Source organism: Bombyx mandarina, chromosome 07, assembly GCF_030267445.1.
Source record: "Bombyx mandarina strain Sakado chromosome 07, ASM3026744v2".
In the NCBI taxonomy this organism is placed as follows: Eukaryota; Metazoa; Arthropoda; class Insecta; order Lepidoptera; family Bombycidae; genus Bombyx; species Bombyx mandarina.
This window is the reverse complement of record NC_143214.1, coordinates 5,755,044-5,778,263: the sequence shown is the minus strand read 5'-3', so window position 1 is coordinate 5,778,263 and position 23,220 is coordinate 5,755,044. Positions and strand designations below refer to the sequence as shown.

At 38.7% G+C, this 23,220-nt stretch overlaps 1 protein-coding gene across 1 annotated transcript; it reads right to left on the bottom strand.

The window, feature by feature from the left end:
* Positions 1–1,523: 1,523 nt before the first annotated feature.
* Positions 1,524–16,126, bottom strand: LOC114251422 (serine protease inhibitor 3). The gene is made up of 8 exons (XM_089728541.1): positions 15,849–16,126; positions 11,637–11,872; positions 10,920–11,102; positions 5,931–6,144; positions 5,062–5,273; positions 3,416–3,595; positions 2,544–2,694; positions 1,524–1,729 (listed from the first exon to the last, which is right to left on the bottom strand). Exons 1-8 carry the CDS (start codon positions 15,880–15,882, stop codon positions 1,563–1,565), a joined length of 1,377 nt encoding a protein of 458 aa, XP_089584667.1. The 5' UTR covers positions 15,883–16,126; the 3' UTR covers positions 1,524–1,562.
* Positions 16,127–23,220: the final 7,094 nt, after the last annotated feature.

The window sequence follows — 23,220 nt, the reverse complement described above, 5'->3', positions numbered from 1 at the left end:
AAAATATTGTTACACCGGTAAGAGTGACGCCATCTATCGCCGAATAGCCGAACTAATATCGAAAGATCATGTAGCATCTAGAACGCTCGAAAAGTACAACGCCATCTATTGTCAGATAGCGGAAACACACAATTCTAGACTTTTGTGAAATATTCTCGATAATTCTAGGGATGTGGTATCGGCTATAAAAGCAATGCAGAGATGGTACGCAGTCAGTTAGTAATCGGAACTACTCCAAGCGAAAGAAGCGAATTGAGAATTTTAAAGTGTTTGTGACATTTTCTAAGTACTAATAGAGTGTTAATTTGTAATTCGGTAGAATTTTTTCCGAACCCCAGCGCATAACAATATACAACATATACATAGACTCTCCTCTCGACCTGAATTTTCCCTTCAATAAGAAGTTACAACTTGTACAAGCTCATTTTTATCGTCGCACAATATGACTAAATCAGTTAATCTTAGCACTATATTAATGTTCAGAACTCCCAAATTATTGTGTGCTGCTTGTTTTTTATACAATCCTTCTATAAGTCTCCAAGGATTCGATCACAAATACCACGAAGTATCTATGTTTCAGAAGACTCTTGCACAACTCTGCACATGATTTAAAGACTATGATCACGTATATCATCAACCAAAGAAAATTATAGTTTTAAACAAATTAAAAATAATTATAATCAAAAACCCCGTAAGCAATCGATAAACAACTGCTTTGTGACAGTTCCAATGTTTTCATTGATAACACTGGAAGCTAAAATAAGTTGACAAAAAAGTTGACGTACCTAATGAAATGTCAGAAACATTGAAAAAATGTTTTATTTCTAATCCAAATACCCTACTTATAGTAGTTTCATAAAACAAATATTTGTGTTAAATGATTATCTTTGTATTATTCATTATCAAGATTAACATGTAATAAATTGATTATTTTCTATTTAACCGCATTTTCATCTATAGTTACGAAAACTTTAAGAATGTAAACTTTACTTGAATTAGGCGAAAATGAATTAATTACAAAAACAACTTAGTTCGAAACATGAAAAAAAAAGATTCTAAAATATTAAGAATTTTATTGACAGTCAAAAACCCATAAACAATTGAAATAATGACATCATCATCGGGTTAAACTCAATATCTAATAAATCACTTCGGGTTAAACTCAATAGGTCATTTGAGCATCTGATGAGATTTCATTTAAATACAATGACGCGTAATATTATATTTCCGATGATCTTGCAGCTATCGTCAAGCGATATGAATGATGGTATGCAATATATTATAGACACAAATGCATGTGTTTCTTTGTGATCAATGGAGTCGGGCATCTTATCCGATTATGTTGAAACTTTGTGCTATTATTACTGGAAATTAAGAGGTGTTTGGCTTAATACCATCAGCATACAACAGGCGGCGCTGGTACTTGTAAATTTTGTGTTCGAAGCAATTGTTTTTCTGTCTGTTCCAATGTCTTAGCTGCCTGAAGACTGATTTGAAAAGCCATAAGAAATTAAAATTACAACTTCTGCATTAAGTAACAAAGTATTTTTTATTAAACAATTCTATAGTACTTTATAATCCCCATCGACTATCGAAGGATCGGAGACTCTTCCCGTAAAAAGCAATTGTTTCGTGTACTCGTCTTGTATGAAGAACAGGAACGGCTTATTAACCACCACTTCATAGTCGTTTTCGTCGTCCTCGCCGAACTTGTTCACTATTCCTATTTCTGTGCGAAATTCAAAAATACAAATTAGTACTTGTTAGACTGGAAGCTCTTCTATCTATAGTTAAAGGCTTGTAACAGCAAAACTCAAGGAGGATGAGGTTTTCACCCTAAAGCGGCGGATTTCAGGTAACCGGTAGGCAGCGGCTTGACTCTGCCCCTGGCATTGCTGAAGTCCATGGGCGACGATAACCACCCACCATCAGGTGGGCCGTATACTCGTCTGCCTACTAGGGCAATAAAAAAAAATAAAAAAAGGTGAACAATGTCAGACAATAAGACTAAATATAAATTGTAATTGTAACCATGAACCCCAGCGAAAAAACAAGCTTTACCACCTTTTTTTTTGCTACCTATTCTAGTAGTCTCGACAGGTTATACTAGATTCGCAGAATGAGTGGGTGAGCTCACGGGGCTCTAACCTGAAAACGGCTTTACCACGTTGGGCCATTAATCAATCGCACGGCTTATTCGACCGATAGAACAGTGCAACTGAGACCTTTCGATCAGTGTGCTCAGTGCCAGTTTTTTAACGTTCTCGATAGCGTAAAAGTTAACCTAATTTTGTATGCAGTTGGAACAGCGCCCCTAGCCGCAAACGTAGGCAAACGATCCCACTCCATACAAATATGAGCTAACTTTTACGCTATCGAGAACGTTAAAAAACTCGCACTAAGCATACAGACGTCTCAAAGCGGGCAGCAAATTAATTGTGCAGTATTATTATCCACGAACGATGGTGACCGCTCACTAATAAGAAGGCTGTAGACTCTTGAGCAACTTCAACTGAATTAAAAAACAGTGCGTCGAATAGTACCTGTAGCAGAATGAGCGATACTGCCAATTTCGTTGACCTCTATACCAGACTTTTGCACGATCTTGGACACCCTTAGTCTTTGATGAAGAAGTTGTCCTCGGGCTAAACCAGGAAACGACGCGGTTTCCTCAAAAGCTTGTCTGATGCCCAACTGAAATTAATTATAAATCAATACTGTGTTCCTTACGTGTACCAAGAAAGAGAATTTATTTAAATGCTTTGAAATTATATTTCTTTTCGCGTGCCTGTGAAAAATATCAATTTATGACCAAGCTACACGAGGTGATGGTACACTTAACTAATTTCATTGTTAAAGACTGTTCATGATTTGAGGTAACATATATATAGGTATTACGTAAATATAAAGTAATTTATTAATAAATAAATAAATTGTTTTAATGTTGGTAAATAATTCAATTACGTCAAAGAAGTGTAAATTCTTCTTCTTCTTTATTTTTTGGCTCTGGCACGGTTTGTGCATTAGATAGTGTAAATTCTTACGTGACTGAATAAACACACTGTAGGACTCCAATTCCACCCACGTGGAGACAAAATAAAAGTTTCAATCATTAAGACCGTTGTGAGCCCGTACGGATAGGTACCACGACCATCCGGCCTGTTGCTAGCGCGACATAATAGCCGGCCTAGGCTGTCAGACCGAATTCATGTGGGTGACGATATCCATGAGCTCAAGGGGTTAAGTATCTGCTTACCAACAAAAAGGGACACGTGGCAGACAATATAACTACGCTAGTATACTTATAAAATATTTTCTTTGAATTATACAAGTTTAAAAAATAATTAGCAACAAAATCAGATCAGACAAATTACCTATTAATATCATCAACAACTTATTCATAACAAACACTTACTTCTTTCAAAACTGACTCAAGTTTTGATGTGTAATCGAATTGGAATTTCGGCATGGTAACATCAACCGTTCTCTCTTGTAAATTATTCATTTCTAGATGAAGATCGCTCAGACCGTTCATAATACGGGACAAGCCGGTCAACGAATTCGGTACTATTATAAACATGGCGAATTTGTTACCCTGAAACGAAACACACAAGCTGGTCACATTATGTAACTAACCTATACTTACTTGTACTTGCACTTGTACGTGTACTTGTACTTATACTTGTACTTGTACTTGTACTTGTACTTGTACTTGTACTTGTACTTGTACTTGTACTTGTACTTGTACTTGTACTTGTACTTGTACTTGTACTTGTACTTGTACTTGTACTTGTACTTGTACTTGTACTTGTACTTGTACTTATACTTATATATTTATACTATATATCTATATGTCATGTGTGTTCGAGCTCACAGCTCATCTTGTTTGTTATAAGTCTGGTATTGCATCATTCACTTCCATCACTGTAATTCTTGCGTAGCTAGACACTCCACACCGACAACTGTGTGCTTAGTGCGAGTTTTTTACTGTTCTCGATAGCATAAAAGCTAACTCAAATTTGTATGCAGTTGGAACAGTGTCCGTGGCGGCAAACGTAGGCAAACGTTCCAACTCCATACAAATTTGAGTTAACTTTTACTCTATCGAGAACGTTAAAAAACTCGCACGAATGACACAACAAATTGTTATGAGAATTTACTAGAAAAACGTTTTTTTACCTAATTCTAATAACTAAAACGTTTGAAACTGACAGTTGAAATTAATTGGGGCAAGTTTTATTTATTTATTGCTTAGATGAGTGGACGAGCTCACAGCCCACCACTGGAGCCCATAGACATCCACAACGTAAATGCGCCACCCACCTCGAGATATAAGTTCTAAGGTCTCAGTATGGTTACAACGGCTGCCCCACCCTTCAAACCGAAACGCATTACTGCTTCACGGCAGAAATAGGCAGGGTGGTGGTACGAACCCGCGCGGACTCACAAGAGGTCCTACCACCAGTAATTACGCAAATATAATTTTGCGGGTTTCATTTTTATTACACGATGTTATTCCTTCACCGTGGAAATCAATCGTGAACATTTGTTGAGTACGTATCTCATCAGAAAAATTGGTACCCGCCTGAGATTCGAACGCCGGTGCATCGCTCAACACGAATGCACCGGACGTCTTATCCGTTAGGCCACGACGGCTCTGCGTTACCGGGAGCGCTGTTACAATTGAACGGCGTGATCTATCGGCAATGGCAACCTAACTAACGTTATGCACCTTGCGATGCATTTTAGGTACATCAAGAATATATAAAAGAACGATGCTAGATCGAAAGTATCGGTTGAAGAACACGAGGGAAATCTAAATAATCCTGCAACTAAATTAGAAGAGTAGAGGGATCTTAATGATATTATTTCGATTATTAAGAATTGTAGGGTATAGAGCAAATACCACGGCTCTACCTACTTCTGCTACAAAACCATGCAGTTTGGAAGGTGGGACAGCAGTCATTGATAAATTATACTACGACCTCATGACCCAGTTGGGGTAATGGGGTTCACTTTATATGTACTTCTCAAATAAAGGCATGTTATTTAAACCTTTACCCTGTAAGGCATTCTCAGGATTTTTGCGTCGAAATTTGCTGACTCCGTGAAATAGAACTTTTCTTTGATGTTCATAAACAAAACTGGTTTCTGAAGGTCCGGTGTGACGAAGAAAGGTGCAGATTTGGTGGCATTTGTAGGAAATTGATGTCGCCAAGAGCCCTTGAAGTATAAAGCGTTGAGGATTATCGCAACAACTCCAGATACGTCATCTAAAACAATAAAACAAATATATCAGAAAATCGTAATTGTTTTTATTTTTATTTTTTATTACTTAGATGGGTGGACGAGCTCACAGCCCACGTGGTGTTAAGTGGTTACTGGAGCTCATAGACATCCACGACGTAAATGCGCCACCCACCTTGAGATATAAGTTTTAAGGTCTCAGGTATAGTTACAACGGCTGCCCCACCCTTCAAACCGAAACGCATTACTGCTTCACGGCAGAAATAGGTGGGGTGGTGGTACCCACCCGCGCGGACTCACAAGAGGTCCTACCACCAGTAATTACGCAAATTATAATTTAGCGGGTTTCATTTTTATTACACGATGTTATTCCTTCACCGTGGAAGTCAATCGTGAACATTTGTTGAGTACGTATTTCATTAGAAAAATTGGTACCCGCCTGCGGGATTCGAACACCGGTGCATCGCTTCAACACGAATGCACCGGACGTCTTATCCGTTAGGCCACGACGACCACGAACAGTTTGTATATGAAATGTCCGTGACACCGATAATTTATAATCCTTTTTTCCTTAAGCTCATTGCCCATCTGGTGTTCAGAGATTACCGGAACCCATAAACATGTAAACCTTAAGATATAAGTTCTAAGGTTTCAGTTTTTACATTACAACCATTCTCACTTACCATCATCGACTAAATCGGGTATTTTCCCGTGAGTTATGTTAGAGACCCAGGCGTTGATCTGTTTAGACGCTTCGGGTGGATTGTAAAAATCAATGCCTCTGATTTCCGTTTTGTAGAACTCCTCGGCGATCGCAGCGAATCTCTGTCTCGGCAAAACATAGTCCCCTATGTAAATTCTGCTGCCGAGATTCAAGACGTATTCTGGATTTTGTTTCTGAATGAAATAAAAAGAATAAATAATTTAAACTCTAACTTTCATTTAAAGAATCTCATCCCTACGAGTTTATTTATTGGGGATATAATGAATCTCAATTAAAATGAATGCAAATATAATCAATTGGTTTGGAAGCAGGGCTTATTCTAAGCTCGCACGATTATTTACCACCATCCTGCTTATATCTACGGCGAATCAGTTACGTCAGAAGACAAGACTGGTTTAACCACCTGCGTGTTCGATAATAGAAATGACAGCTTCATCAAACATACGGGCTCCGATTATCACGTGGCCGTGAGATCATTCACCCCTCAACTAAACTAGTAAACTAGACAATGACCGAGCTTTGATCGGTTTTTTTTATAACGCCATCTTGTTGTGTCTTTAAAGCGGTTAGTTGCCCTCAATTAAGAAAAATAGTATTATTATTCGCCAATAGATGTCGGGAAAAGTTGATTATTGAAAACACGAATAAAACAACATTTTCTGAAAATAAATCGTAGCTAGATCGATTTATCGCCCCCGAAATCCCCTGTATACTAAATTTTATGAAAATCGTTGGAGCCGTTTCCGAGATCCAGATTATAACTAGTCAGGTCTTAAGTATTGTCACACAGTAAAAACTTTTCTTTTAGAATGCTGGCCACAAAAAAGTTTATTGAATTCGAATTTCGAATTGTTCATGAAAATAAAAATGTATACTTTTAGAATTTTACTCATTTTTAAATATGGAGTGGACGCTTAAAGAAGACCGTGTTGCAGTTATTGCGTTGCATCGTTGCGGCGTTACGCGCCAATTCTAATTTTTAACATACTGAAAAATTTGAATATAACCAAAAGATTCGTTTATCGTACCATCGTACCAAACGATACAATGAAGACTCTAGTGTAGGTGACAGGTCAAGAAGTGGTCGCCCTCGGTCTGTTAGGACTCCAGCAGTGATAAAAGCTGTGAAGGCGCGAATTCAAAGAAATCCCAAACGTAAGCAGAAACTGTTGGCCCTTCAGATGGGGTTAAGCAGAACCACGGTGAAAAGGGTGTTAAATGAAGACTTAGGGCTTCGGGCATATCGAAGAAAAACAGGACATCGTTTGAATGCTCGTCTAATGGACCTGAGACTGAAGAGATGCCGCGCTTTGTTGAAGCGGTACGCGGGAAAAAAATATCGGGAAATTCTTTTTTCGGATGAAAAAATTTTTACCGTAGAAGAGAACTACAACAAACAAAATGATAAGGTGTACGCACACAGTAGTGAAGAAGCGAGCAACCACATTCCGCGTGTCCAACGAGGTCATTTTCCATCCTCGCTCATGGTATGGTTGGGAGTTTCTTATTGGGGCTTAACAGAGGTACATTTTTATAAGAAAGGTGTAAAAACGAATGCAGTTGTGTATCAAAATACAGTCCTGACGAACCTTTTGGAACCTGTTTCTCATACCATGTTCAATAACAGGCACTGGGTATTCCAACAAGATTCGGCGCCAGCTCATAGAGCGAAGAGCACACAAGACTGGCTGGCGGCGCGTGAAATCGACTTCATCCGGCACGAAGACTGGCCCTCCTCCAGTCCAGATTTGAATCCGTTAGATTACAAGATATGGCAACACTTGGAGGAAAAGGCGTGCTCAAAGCCTCATCCCAATTTGGAGTCACTCAAGACATCCTTGATTAAGGCAGCCGCCGATATTGATATGGACCTCGTTCGTGCTGCGATAGACGACTGGCCGCGCAGATTGAAGGCCTGTATTCAAAATCACGGAGGTCATTTTGAATAAACTTTAGTGTCATAAGAATCTATGTTTTGTTAAGTTCATTTTGGTATATGAACGGTTACATAATGAATAAACTTGTTTCAATTATTTTACATTAAACATGTGACAGAATTTATGACCTGACTAGGTATATATTAATATACAAGAATTGCTCGCTTAAAGGTATAAGATAATTAATACGAATAACTTCCAAATTTACTAATTTCGCTAATTCCGTTTTTATTGCATGATATTTTATAATTGTGTACGTTTATTGACTTTGAAAATTTATAAAATGTCTGCACGATTTCAATCCCGAGATAATTGATTTGAGTATACGAGGAATTAAAATGCTCGCAAGGCCAAGAACGCTACAAAAAGTCGAAGTGTGCAACAAAAAATCAAGTTATCAAGTTATCGAATCAAATTAGACGTCGTAAAATCAGTGAATATCAATCAATACTAGGAATGGATCAACGCAGAAGATCTTATATTGTTAGATAGTGGCATTTTGTGAACAGAGATGGGCTCCGAACAGATTCCCTTCTTTATTTCATGTGAAAGTCGTGTTTTTCGATCAACTTTTAATTAACACCACAATTGAAGCAATAGCAGCTTTATTTTTGCAGCGGTTTATACGGTTATGATTCTTTTCATTTCTTCGTCTTGTTAGCGGTAATTATATTAACTAGAGGTTCCGCAGTAGTCGAAATTCGACTATAATTAATTGGAATTGTAAGTTTGTGCACTATTATGATTGTATTTTATACTTCTATAATCACAAATTTTGCCAAGATTAAACTATAACAAAGACAAAAAATAATTAATCTATTCTCAATTTGACAACAGACGTCAAGAACAAAAGTTTGACAATAAATAGTATGCATGCGTGTGTGCGTCAAATACATGGTATGTAGTGTGTGTAATGTTTTCTTTATTGATTTAATGTACCTTTTATGCATTATTTTAAAAAACTATTAGCATTGAGCACTTCTTCTCTATATTCTCTATAAGTGTGGAAAATGTCATACTTCTCCGTCCGCGCAATTTTCGTAAAAAGGGATACAAAGTTTTTGTTTCACGTATTAATATATAGATGTCACAGATTATTTCCCTACCAAAATATCGTGCGTTCCGGATCACGCATCATAAAAATGTGCGTTCTTAAACGCCACAAGAGCTTTATTCAAATATCTTAAGAAAACACAATTGTGACAATTTTAGACCACGGCTAGAACGATTTCCGACGAATTTCTGGTCGGTATGTCCTTTAAACAAAAATGGCGTAGGACTTCTTTCTCTTAATTTAAGATTGCCTTATGTTCAAATACCAGGCGAAGAAAGAAACGCAAAAAGAATATCAAACTATCTAACGAAACAAGTACTTAACGACATTGTTAGGTAGTTTAAAAAACCCAATTGCTTCCATGACGTTGAATATGAAATAGACCGCAAGTCAAACAAGAATACACATAATATGTACCTACCTATATTGTAAAACGAATAATTATAGCTAAGATTTCTCATAGCCTCACAAATCATTCATTTCCTTATTTAAATTACGTATGTCGTTTCGCATTTGGTTATACAGTAAACCCAAGATTGTTTGTTCGTGCACTTACAATAGTCTGACTCAAACAAGATAAGATTTTGTGGTCAGTCAATTTCGTACTCATGACTAAATGGGAACTGTGTTATTTATTTTCTGATCGTATTATATATGCCTCGCGAATTCATCCACGTCGGCTATTCGATTTATGCTATATATATAGCATATATATATATAGCATATATATGCTATATATATACATATATAACTTTCCCGCTCATAAACTCTCTCTTAACAAAAATTGTCGATAAATTGCTTCGTTACGCTACATTATGTTTCGCAATTATAAAATTAATAAATACAATGAATTTTACGGTATTACTTTTTACGATCGTATAAATACGTATATCAGTGATTTGCTACGGATAAATGCATAAAATGATGTTAATTTGTTTGCATTACCAATAATACTGTTGAGCCACCATAAAGATCCCAGAAGTGTATTTACTAATAGTTGCAATAGGCAGGCTGTTAAGAATCTTATGTATGATATTGTTTAAAAGACGAAAATAGTAGATTTTTTTTTATTGCTTAGATGGGTGGACGAGCTCACAGCCCATCTGATGTTAAGTGATTACTGGAGCCCATGGACATCTACAATGTAAATGCGCCACCCACCTTGAGATATAAGTTCTAAGATCTCAGTATAGTTACAACGGCTGCCCCACCCTTCAAACCGAAACGCATCACTGCTTCACGGCAGAAATAAGCAGGTCGGTGGTACCTACCCGCGCGGACTCACAAGCGGTCCTACCACCAGTAAAAATGCTGTACCAACTACGTAATCATGACGCAAATCATGGATATTTCAAATAAGTGACAACTGTCACACCCGTGACCAACACGTGAAAGTGGTTAAAGGATCGCTAGCTTAATCATGATGCCTTGATACAAAGCGTAGGGCTGCTACTATTTTTAAGTACTTAAATACTTTAGATATCGACAAGATAAAATTCTGCGATACGTGCAAGACCTTGTAAGAAAATTATAGATTTATTAGTTTATATACAGCGGCTCAGGTGGTATTATTAGCTCGAACCAAGCTTTACCGTCATAGTCTATTAGTAAACGTGAAACAGTATTGGATTCTATCATTCCAATACCAATTAATAATAATGATCTGCCGTTTTATTTTGGCAGGCGAGTAACCTTCATAAGCCTTAAAGTAATAACACATTTATATATATGTGTATGTGTCAAATAAATGGTAGTGTGTGTAATGTTTATTAATTTAATGTATTATTAATGCATAATTTTATTACCATTAAATATTACCAAAAAAAAAATTACCATTCTACACTCCTTCTCTATATTCTCTATAAGCGTTGAAAAATTTCACACACTTCCGTCCGCGCAATTTTCGTAAAAAGGACTACAAAGTTTTTGCTTCACGTATTAATATATAGATACAAACCTTAAGAGAATCAATAATTGTACTGAATTTTATTCGAACTTCTCTTCTGTCCAGAGCAAAGCCGAGCACCGACGACAGTTCCAATTTCGTATTACCTGTGGCCGCCTCTGTGAGTATAGCCAATGCCAACTTTAGACCCAGAGGGGAGATCAAGAAGTTATCACCCGAGACTGCAGCTACACGCTACGCAGAAAAAAAAATTTAAATTTAAAAATTATTTCAGTCGAAATTGCCTGTCGTAAATACAAGTAATTTGTCACATTTCTTATCGATCAGCTCAGCTAAAAAAATACGATCTCTTATATTTCTATCGGATAATTTTCAACGCATTTTGATGTCCTATTGTTGATTTCTTTTCTATCTTCTTTGGACATTTTAAAATAACATGTGCGCTATTTTATACTAAGACATTAGAAAATCGTAGTGGTGACATACAGCAAAATTTTCGTTTACATTTGATAAATAATGTAGTTAGATTGAATTTTGATCCTAATAAACAAAGGCGTCTCTAGACATAAACTAGAATAGGTAGAATAGGTACAAATATAGCACATTCATTGAGAGTGCCGAGAGCCATGTGCAACGCACCATAGGTAAGGCCGCTTCTGCTATAAATCTTCAGAACAGAATAGGCACTGTAAGCCATATAATTACCCAATCAACCTTCGATGGATGGCAAGCAAATGTTCGTAATGATACGAGCAACAAAACACATACCTTAGTCAGGGTCCAATCGAATTTATCAAAATTCGCAGCAGATGGATGGAATTCATCTAAATCCCAGTAATCAGGATCCACAAGAGTTTCATTGTACGGAGTTACTGCGACTACCTGTCGATAGGTCTCGGTAGCTACGGCCCCAATTGGACTGTACGTGCTGCCGTAACCGAACACATCTCTTAGGGTGTTCGGATCTATGTTCGCTGTAGCAGATGAACATAGTAGAATTTGAGCTGAAAACAAAATTGAATTTGTACAAGAATAAGAAGAAGAAATAAAAGAAAAGGATATAGAAACTATCCATATTTATGTGTGAAAATAAATAAGAATTTTAAATTTGTGGTTTTTTTTTTTTATCAGCTCTAGCGAGTAAATTTAATTTACAAATGAGTAGCTTTGTTTACAATTAGCTATAGTCACAGTGGTGTGGGTTTCACTAGTGACTTATAAGTTGAGGAAAATTGTTATTTGCTTAGTCGTGGAATATGTATCATTAAATTGGCCTTTGTCCTAAAAAATCATGGGGATAACAAACGATCCTATTAATCATATTGATAATCACGCTTCTACCTAATTACTTAAATATCCTATTAATGATTTACTCGATTGATTTGCCAATCCAAAGTGTGTAATTCCCAAGGCAGATTGACGTCAAGCAAGCGGACTTTGTTTTGTTGTAACCAAAACTGTAAGTCAATTCGCACTACAATATATTTTCCGACCCGGATACATAATACAACAGGCGACTACTTCACATCATATTTCAATGCTTTTTTAACTCAGAATTTAATTTCTCGAATTGAATTAATTCAGAACACTTTTATTTCAGGTTTGAAGTAGCATTTGATCTATTTCATGATTATTGCAAGATTCTTGCCCTTTTGTTATTTCGTTATTCATTAAATATGCCTCAAGATGTACAAAGTAACAAACGTAAATCCCATTTCTATCGCATAATCCAACTATTACATACAGTTGTCTTGTTGACATTTTTGTAGTGTCAATTTTAGATTTCTAAGATTTTAGATTAACGTGTAAGACGAAAATTCAATTAAAGTTTCAATTATGTTAACAAATTAATAAAATCTATTAATATGAAACCTCGAATCAAGAAATTAAATTAAAATGCAAGCACGATATCAAACCGCAAATCCACATTCGAATCAAAGGTCAAAGATTAAACAAAGATCGATGTACCTTCAAATATCTAACTGATCATAATATTATTAATATTCATGTAATAAATTTAGAATGAGACAGATGTTATTGCACATCAAAACGTAATGAACATTGAAAATCAGTTAACAGGCAAGTACAATTGGTACAATAGGTGGTCATGTAGACAACCGTTTTCATCTTGAGACATTCTGAAAAATATACGGCAAGTATGTTGCGATTTTGAACAATATGTATAGTGATCAAAATAAACAGAACCTTTCAGCGCAATAATAAACAATAAAGAAAAATAAATACATATTATACTCGTATGTACCATCATCAGTCTGTACTCCACTGCTAGATGTAGGCTTAATTCCATAGTCCGCCACAATGAACGGTCCATATGTGTAATATTAAACTACTAACTTTACCGTTATTGTACTTAACGAGTTACAGTTTAATGAAATATTTGAGAAATTCAAACTAACATTTCACCGGACCTCCGTCCATTGATTGTACATTCACATTTGTTTTATTTACCTCGATATAATCATTATTATAGCGTGAATACAATGCCTTTGTGACTTCTACATAATATCTAAAATTTAGCGGTAGTTGTATGCGGTATGCGTCGTACGGTTTGCAATTGTTTGCTCGAAAGTGTAGGTAGGTACCCACATAGTACGGATATCTGCTGCAAAGCAGTAATGCTTTCTGCTTTGAGTCTTGACTAAAGCCATCGAATAGCTCAAAGAGTCATTAAGCTAAAGTGGCAGTGTCCCAAGTGGAAACCGTGCAGTGGGATACGTGACGTGGGGCGTTCCCTGGCTAGATGGTGCAATGACCTCTGAAGGATGGTCGGCTAGAGTTGGATGAGGAGAGCCGAAGACCAGGCTCAGTGGTATGGATTGAAAGAGGGCTATATCCAGCAGTGGGCGACTGTGGCCTGATGATGATGATGAGACTTCAATCTAATATCTGAGAATGAGTGGCGATATTCATATTGCCGTGTCTCTGGGCTCCGTTGGCCACTTCGTACCTAGTGCGCCGTAAACTCACACATCCAAACACTCACACATTTAATCAATAAAATAATGCTGTCTTTTAATTTCGGCATTTGGTATATTACTTAAATCTGTAGTATAATTTCTCTAAACGTGCTTTTGCTAAACGTATTTCAAGTATGCCTTATAGCTTGCACCTTTCGTGAATTCGAATAATGTGTATACATTTTTGATGATTATAATATAGCAATGATATTTAATAAGTATAATAATAAGTCTGCTAATAATATACACTGTTGAATCAATAGTCTTTATACATGTTTATAATTAGTCCTGTATTAATAATAATTGAAAACTTATATTTTTTGTCAGAATATATGATTTTAAACACACTGTCAAACGAAATATATTTGTAATGATATGATGTAGAATTATGTTTAGTATTCACATAATATACATAATACACATATTTTTATTCATAGTTGACCTTTTGGTCGTCCGAGATAACCTATCGATCGTAAGTAAATGTGTATTATCAAATATATTAAGTTTCAAATATATTTAATCTAAATACAATGACACAGCAACTCCGTCAAATATAATTAAATAATCAAATATGGCGAGATTATGTTTACTTTAACCCTAATATCAATAACGTTCTAAATTATTGGGAAATTCGTAAAAATAAAACATTGTTATTTTATGTACGTGAATTATATACCTAGTTATTAATTGATTCACTTTATATTGATTTATGATATTTTATAACACGTTAGGTATGCTTTGATTGAGGTACTAATTGTGAGATTAAGTTAGAATTTCGAAAGCAAACTCTTACGACGTAAATATTAAGAAAAATGTATGTATATAAATGCCGTCTGGCCTATGAGCGCACAGATTAAAGACTTAAAAACAATGCAATAAAGCCACTTGATTTGAAACCAAAATCAAATCGCTTTACTTGTTTAGTATTTATTGAACCTACTGCAATCCGAATTCGATTTTTTTTCTTTTTTTCTTTTTTATTGTTTAGATGGGTGAACGAGCTCACACCCCACCTGGTGTTAAGTGGTTACTGGAGCCCATAGACATCTACAAATATAAATGCGCCACCCACCTTGAGATATCGTTTTAAGGTCTCGAGTATAGTTACAATGGCTGCCCTACCCTTCAAGCCGAAAGGCATTATTGCTTCACGCCAGAAATAGGCAGGGTGGTGGTACCCACCCGCGTGGACTAACCAGAGGTCCTACCACCAGTAATTACGCAAATTATAATTTTGCGGATTTGATTTTTATTACACGATTTTATTCCTTCGCCATGGAAGTCAATCGTGAACATTTGTTGAGTACGTATTTCATTAGAAAAATTGGTACTCGCCTGGGATTCGAACACCGGTGCATAACTCAAAATGAATGCACCGGACGTCTTATCCTTTAGGCCACGACGACTTCGATTCTAAGTAGGAGTAAAAATCTTTATGAAAGATATTTAAGATTCAGCCTCCTAGTTTGTTTTTATCACTTTATTGTGTTTCCCTCGCTCATGACACAAAAGAGACTCCTAGAAATACGCTGAATCCTTTATACTAGAAATGCAGCACGTTTATTTATTTTTATACTTACTATTAAGCACCTAAGGGTAATTCGTGTGAATAATTTTGCATAGATGTTTTAACAAATCTCTTAATCTAATTAGATCTAAGTTGATGTTTAGTACGAATTGTGACGTTAAATCTATTCATAAAATATTTTATTATTGACAAATACATACATTTAAGACATTATTTATGAGAAATAATAAATGGATTGTATACATTAGCCTATACTGACGTTTTGAATATTTTAAAGTTTTAGTGTTCAAGGGCGACTAATTTAATAATGAAATGTGTAAACAAGATTGTGTTCACGCATCAAAATCATCATATCTGCCATTCGATAGAATAGTATGATTTACAAAATGTAGATAATTCAGTAATAAATATTCCTGGCCTAATATATACATCCCATTAATTATTCATACAATACAAACAGAATTAAAAACTTACCAGCAAAAAATGTGATGTACACTATAGAAATCATCGCGGCTTCTCACAAACGGCCAGGAAAAACCAGAAAGCAAAAAAAAACGCAGCTCAAGGCAATGTTATGATTGTGGTCTTGTTAAAAATGAATTTTCGTTAATTTAATTTATCGATGGTAAGATTTGATTAGAATTGATCCATTACACTGAATAATTGCCACGAATTTATTTGCCTATTTCATGATTGCGAAACATGACACGTTCAACACGATTCGCTTGTGAAGTCTGACTAAACAAGTAAACATTGACCACACTTATACATGGAAGGTTGCGGCCATTACAACCGGTTTATCAGTTAATAGAATGCCTATTCGTCGTTCTACAATTAACTACTCCTTAGTTTTTGACGTCACCGCTACGGCATTTGATGGATTTGGTTCTTTGAGCCTCCCAAAGACATTGACGTCATTGGGAACAGGACTATTATTTTTAATAACCAACCTTATAACAATATATTTAATACATAATTATAGAAGTTATAGAAAATGAAATCTATATTAGCTAATATTTTAAATAATAAAACTTTATTCTTCAGTATTCATATTTGAAGATTGTTTTCTTTTAGCAAAAGCGTCGTTAAGATTTTCTTTCTCAAAAATGAATGGACAGCTTAATTTTCTTCATTCTGCCGATTGAAATATCGTACACTTCTACTACAAATAGGCTTCTCCTAATTAAATAACGTGTAAAATTAAATTATTTCATTAATTCCACTTAAGTATAGTTCTCGTGGAACACACATAGAAAGTTTCCGTAATCTGGATAAGCATTCAACAAAATTTGTTTTAGCGAATATCAATAAAACAAATTTCATTCATTGATTCTTTCTTGATTGAGTTTTGATCTCTTCTGTTCAAATTTTTCGCTTCGCTCTTCAAAAGTTAAGTTATTTATAAAACAGTATGACACCTTATCTCATGTAATCACCGTCCAAAAACTATATGAAGGAATTGTTGTCCAATAGGTAACGCAAGATACTACTACTTCCTTAACATAAACATAAAATCAAAATTAATTCACAAGGCTACACATGAATACGTGTCATTTTATGATTGACTAATATGTGTTCAATTTGTCTAATGAAACGTGTCTACTCAACACAGCTTCACGAATGACTTCCGCTTTAATAAAAATCAAAGCCGTTTGTGTAATTACTGATCGCAGGGCGTCTTGTTAATCCACACGGGCAGGTTAAAGGCTACAGTGAAAGTTAACTATACTCCTGAGTACTCTCAAACACCGGTCACCACCCTTGTTGAACTCGTCGATTACGACGAAGAGTTTGATGAGCGAACTAGCCCGTATCGGGTCGCGATTCCGATCCGGTGGTAGGTTCTGCGAAGCACTGCTCTTGCTAAGGCTAGTGTTAGGAAATTCTCTCAGGTTGAGCCCGGGAGCTCGCCTATCTGTCCGGCCGTAACTGGAATAGGCTATCAGCGAATAGATAGGAAAAAAAAACTTCTGAGTTAGCAGCAGCAGCATCAAAACAAGATTGGTCAATCTGCATCAATTTGGCAGTTGTAAAAAAACTTGGAAACGAAAGGATCCTTAACCACACTATCACTTACGATGAAAAATGGGTTATTTTTTATTATTGTAAGCGATTATCATATTGGTTAGAACCTCGATCAACATCTACGCAATACCTCAAACGAAAACTTACCCCTAAAAAGTCACGTCCCTGTTTGGTGTTCTAGTGCCGGTACAATTCATTACAGCTTCTTACTAAATGACACCAGCATTATAACGGATGCGTATTATTAGGAACTGGACACAATGATGGAGAAGCTCGCGAATCTCCGGCCAGATTTGCTTAATTGCTCGTCCCAGCTGCTCCTACACGACTACGCTCGACCTCATACTAGCATAACAGACGGACTCTTAACTATAAGAACTAGAGTTGGATGTTTTGTGTAATCCAGTGAGCCTACTGACCAGACTTTAAGCCGACAGACTTCTATTTTTACCAAAGTTTGGACAACTTCTTGGCAGAGAAAAAAATCAATACCCAAGACGCAGTACAAAATGCCTTTGAACAGTCTGTCGGCTACCACAGACCTGACTTCTTCAAGAAGTACATTACAAAAACACTGCGCTGACAGAGATTATTCTATACCATGGGTGCATATTTTCATAAACAAAAATAAAAAATATTTATGAAAAAGTAACTAACTAACTAACTTTCTGTATACTAAACGGAAATTTTGTTGGTAAAGCCTAATATTAAACCTAATATTACCTAATAATACTAAACCTAATATTACCTAAAACCTAATAATATTAAACCTAATATTACCTAAAACCTAATAATATTAAACCTAATATTAAACCAATCACTCTTTTGATGACTATTTTATTATTTTCCTTATAGTCTGTAACGCAAAAATATTTAATTATATTCGATATGGGACCTATTTAACACTGAGCAACATATACGGGCGGCTTTATCTAGAAATAAGGAATGTGGGTAGCGTTAAAAAATGTAGTAGAAACTGTCGTCGAATTAAGATTTATTACAAAAACCTGAACCGTGTCAGCGACAATTTGTAGACAATTTTACATATATACAAGGTACGAAGAATAACATTCAACCGTTAGGCCTAGGCCGCACTACGGTTAAACCGCAGCGGTTGTTAACCGTGTGAGTTTATGAAACACGAAAACGAATACAAGCGACCGCACTTACGATTCTTTGCCGCGACTGATTTGAAAACCGCGAAATGTTACAAAATTGTCGCGGAAAAAAACCGTAACAAAATTTGTAATCCATAGAACTAGGTATCCGTGCACGCACTATACATAACCGCAGGCGGTTTCTTGAAATGTCAAATACATTTGCGAAATTTTGTTTCCATGAAACTGGCTACTGACATCCGATAGTAACTGAAAAATTTCTCTGGGTGTTTTCTTAAATTTTAATATTTCTTATGAAGTAAACCTTTCTCTAATCTACGCCTAGTAAGTGGATGGACCCAACATTTGTCAAATTTTCGTTGTCTTTTTTTAAAATTCTTTGTATCCGAGCAACACAACATACTGCTTTTTTGAAATTTATCCATCTTCAAACTGTGAAAATCCTTGGGGATTCGCGGTTATTGGAACGTAAGTAAGAACAAAAGGATAGTTTTTTCTATCTCCGTCTAGTAACCGAAACTAGGGATAGATAGGTTATTGAAAACGGCCGTTAAGCGGTTTCGCAGTTACAGCGGTTAACCGCTCCCGGGAAAAAACCGTAGTGCGGCCTAGGCCTTAGTCTACTAATATAAACACCCGTTCCGTAAAAAATCTTCTCATTCTCGTTTCCCAATAAGCCGGTGACATGGACGTGATGATTGTGCGTGGATATTTGAAAATAACATTTACCTTTTTTTTTTTTTTTTTGTCAGGAGGAAATCGCCAGACTCCCACCCTCCACTGGGGATGGAGGGTGGGGCATGTCGGAGTCGAACCGACTAAAACCTCCTGTCGCTCAACAACCAACGTCCAACCCTCGCATGAGACAGAACTCATGAAAAGGCAAGGGGAGGAGAGTGAAGCGTTTAGTGCGGAGCACATCTCTCCCATCACCCTCCCCCTCGGGACGCCGGGCCAGCGATCGTCGGCGCCACGACCACCAGCCCTCTCGGTCGGCAGGCTGTCCGAAGCCCGCCTAGATGGCGCCGGTTTGAATAGGTTATCCTACGAAATACCCCGCTGGGTCAGAACCAGCGTGGGTCGAGGATAGCCGGCCTTCCATCACCCGGATGCTCTTGCGTAAAACGCGTGCAGAGCAGCTTGCACGTCGTCTTCTTAGGCCCCCTTCGCCGGGCCCCAGACCGACATATGAGGGGGACCCGAAACACTTAGAGGGCCAGGGCTAGGGCGAGATCCGCCTCCCTGGCCCCCGCTCGACGGCGACGGGCTTGTGCGTCTCTCACGCGCCCCGCCGCCTCCTTCTGCGAGATGGTGCACTCGCAGAAGTCGAGCATCGCCTTCCACGACTCGTCGTTGCCGAGCATCGATGCCACAACACTCGGCAACGACAAGTCGTTTCCTATTTTTGCGACAAGGACACGGCGCCACCCCTCCCATGCGGGGCAGGCAATGAGCGTGTGCTCCGCCGTGTCCAAGTCGCAACCACAATGGTAACACTCTGCCGTCGGCTCGGCTCCGATCCGGTGCAGGAACTCACCGAAGCAACCATGCCCAGTGAGCACCTGCGTGAGCCGGAAAGTGAGGCGTCCTCTGTCACGATTCACCCAATCCACAAGAATCGGGCGAATCGCCTCGACGGTCCTACGACCAGCCGAAGGATCGGCCAGCCGCCTGGACCATGACTCCAGCACGGACCGCCGAGATTGGGCCCTCCGCGCTCTGACCACACTGGGGCTGGGACGCGCCACGCCCCGGGCACGAAGGTTAGCCCGCCACTGATAGTCAGCAGCGAGCGCCTCCGCCTCCAGGACCCAAGGCGGCGTCCCAGCCAGTACACACGCCGCCTCAAAAGAGATGGTGCGATAACCACGGATGACCCTGACCGCGATGGTGCGTTGCGGCCGTTGCAGCAACTTCGCTACCCCCACGGCCAGGGACTGGCCCCACACGGGTGCCCCGTATAAGGCCATTGACCGCACCACCCCCGTATAGAGACGGCGCGTCCCCTGGTCAGGCCCCCCGATGTTGGGAAGAAGCCGGCTTAACGCGCCGGCCACCCCCAACAAACGAGGGACCAGGTGCTGAAAGTGAGCACGGAAGGTCCAACGACTGTCCAGAATGAGGCCGAGGTACTTTAACTGCACCCCGACCCCGATCCGGACGCCTCCAACCACGATATGGGCATCGACAGGTGGCACTCTCCGGGGCCTGTGGAACCACATGGCCTCGGATTTACTGAGCGCCACGTCGAGGCCCAATCTCCTGATTTTGCCGACGACATGCGCTACCCCAGCGGTGGCAAGACGAGCAGACTCAGCAAAGCTCCCTCCCCGGGCCACGACCAGCGTGTCGTCTGCGTAACATATTACGCTTAGGCCCGGGAGGAGGGCACCCCTCAGCACCCAGTCATACCCGATATTCCACAAAAGAGGGCCGAGTACCGACCCCTGTGGAACACCGCGAACGACCGGGAACCGATGTACGACCCCACCGTGTCCGGTACATGTGACCGATCTGTCCTCCAAGTAGGAGCCGACCAGCCGGCGAAGGTAGAGGGGCACTCCGTGTCTTTCCAGCGCCCCCCCTATCACGGACCAGGGCAGGGTGTTAAACGCATTGGCGATGTCGAGCGACACCGCCAAGGCCACCCCACCCCCACAGACGGCCTCCTCCGAGAGGGCCCGCACGCGAAGGATCGCGTCCACCGTTGAGCGGCCCTCTCGGAAGCCATACTGCTCCGCCGACAGATCGGGTCCCACCCCGATCAGATGCTGGATGATGCGGGCTGCCAGAATGCGTTCCAGCAGTTTGCCCACCTCATCCAACAACACGATGGGACGGTACCCGGCGGCAGTATCCGCCGGGCGCCCCTCCTTTCTCAACAGCACAAGTCTGCCCGTCCTCCACGATTTCGACGAATTTTCGTTGTCTTTTTTTAAAATTCTTTGTATCCGAGCAACACAACATACTGCTTTTTTGAAATTTATCCATCTTCAAACTGTGAAAATCCTTGGGGATTCGCGGTTATTGGAACGTAAGTAAGAACAAAAGGATAGTTTTTTCTATCTCCGTCTAGTAACCGAAACTAGGGATAGATAGGTTATTGAAAACGGCCGTTAAGCGGTTTCGCAGTTACAGCGGTTAACCGCTCCCGGGAAAAAACCGTAGTGCGGCCTAGGCCTTAGTCTACTAATATAAACACCAGTTCCGTAAAAAATCTTCTCATTCTCGTTTCCCAATAAGCCGGTGACATGGACGTGATGATTGTGCGTGGATATTTGAAAATAACATTTACCTACGCGATTCAGATTTTTTTAAATGTCTTCTTTTCGATGATAGGCACCGTTAACAATGGTAATGTAATGTGAAGAATACTGCGAATTAATGCTTACGTCAAGTACTTCTAAACTAAAATGTAGTTATTTAACACAAACAATATAGTATTATTAATGAATTGATTTACAAACAAAACAACAACAAAATCACGACTTCATTACGGTGTTTCGGTCAATAATATAATTACGTTATTTTCAACTTTAACGCTTAAATAATACGGTCGCGCTCTTTAATTTTATTTACGTCGTTTAGACGAGGAAAACAAAGCGATAAGTATTACAGGACGGCGCCAGAGAAAACGAACCGATTCAAATAATTCAGGCCGTTGATCCGAATACATACAAGATCCAATATAACGGTAGGTGATGTGAGCGGATTTGCATTTATCACGGTCAACTCGCATATCGCTTATCACTGCGTAAATTAGTTACAGTCATAATTATTATTTTTAATGACAAATTACATTATAAAATTACAATGTAAATATTTACGGCTGTATTATTTAGTAATTTGAGATCGAAATCTTGAATTGCATTGTGATGACTGTCCCACCATTTAAATCGGAATACATGAACTAGGCAGATTGGTGGTACTTACCCAATAATATTTCATTCAATAATGCATGTCCTGTAAACAGTTTTCAAATTTGTTTTTTTAATCTAGGTCTGTGTTATTTTCACTGGCTTGTAAATAGAATCAATTTATCTTTGGCGGAAGATCTCTCGAAGAATTTCAGCACGGTCTTTGGGGTAGTCATAATAGATCCGTTTGGATTACCGATTATAGGTTTACAGTCTCATCAACCCTTAGCATCTTACTATCTAATCTCGAAATCGCAATCCGAGAAAAGAAACGGGCATTACGACTGAACATAACCCTACAATACCAAGACCGTACATATTTAGACTAGCACCCATTTAACTGCAACTTTTTTTCCCTAGCTATGCTAATAGCCTTGAGAGGCTATTTCAGCTTCTTTTTGACGTGTAGGTGAGCTCACGTGGCTTTTTTTTTTGTGAGTGTTTTACGGCCCTGCTCTCACGTGGCTCGAACCGGAGTGTTGATAGCACTGTCCCTAGCAAGAGCAGTGCTTCGCAGAATCTACCACCGGATCGGAAACGCGACCCACTGAAAAGATCCGACGAGTAACTCAGTGGGATGTGTCTAGGTTAATTTACTCGTCGAGCCCTTCGTCGCAAACGACGGGTTCGGCAAGGACGGTGACCGGTGCTTGAGGTATCTAAATGCACCGTTAATGGATCGGGATGCAATATATATCATCATTCTCCTGTTCTTCTCCCAGTCACCTGGGGTCGGCGCAACATGTTTTCCCCTTCCACACACACACACACACATCGTCCCCACCA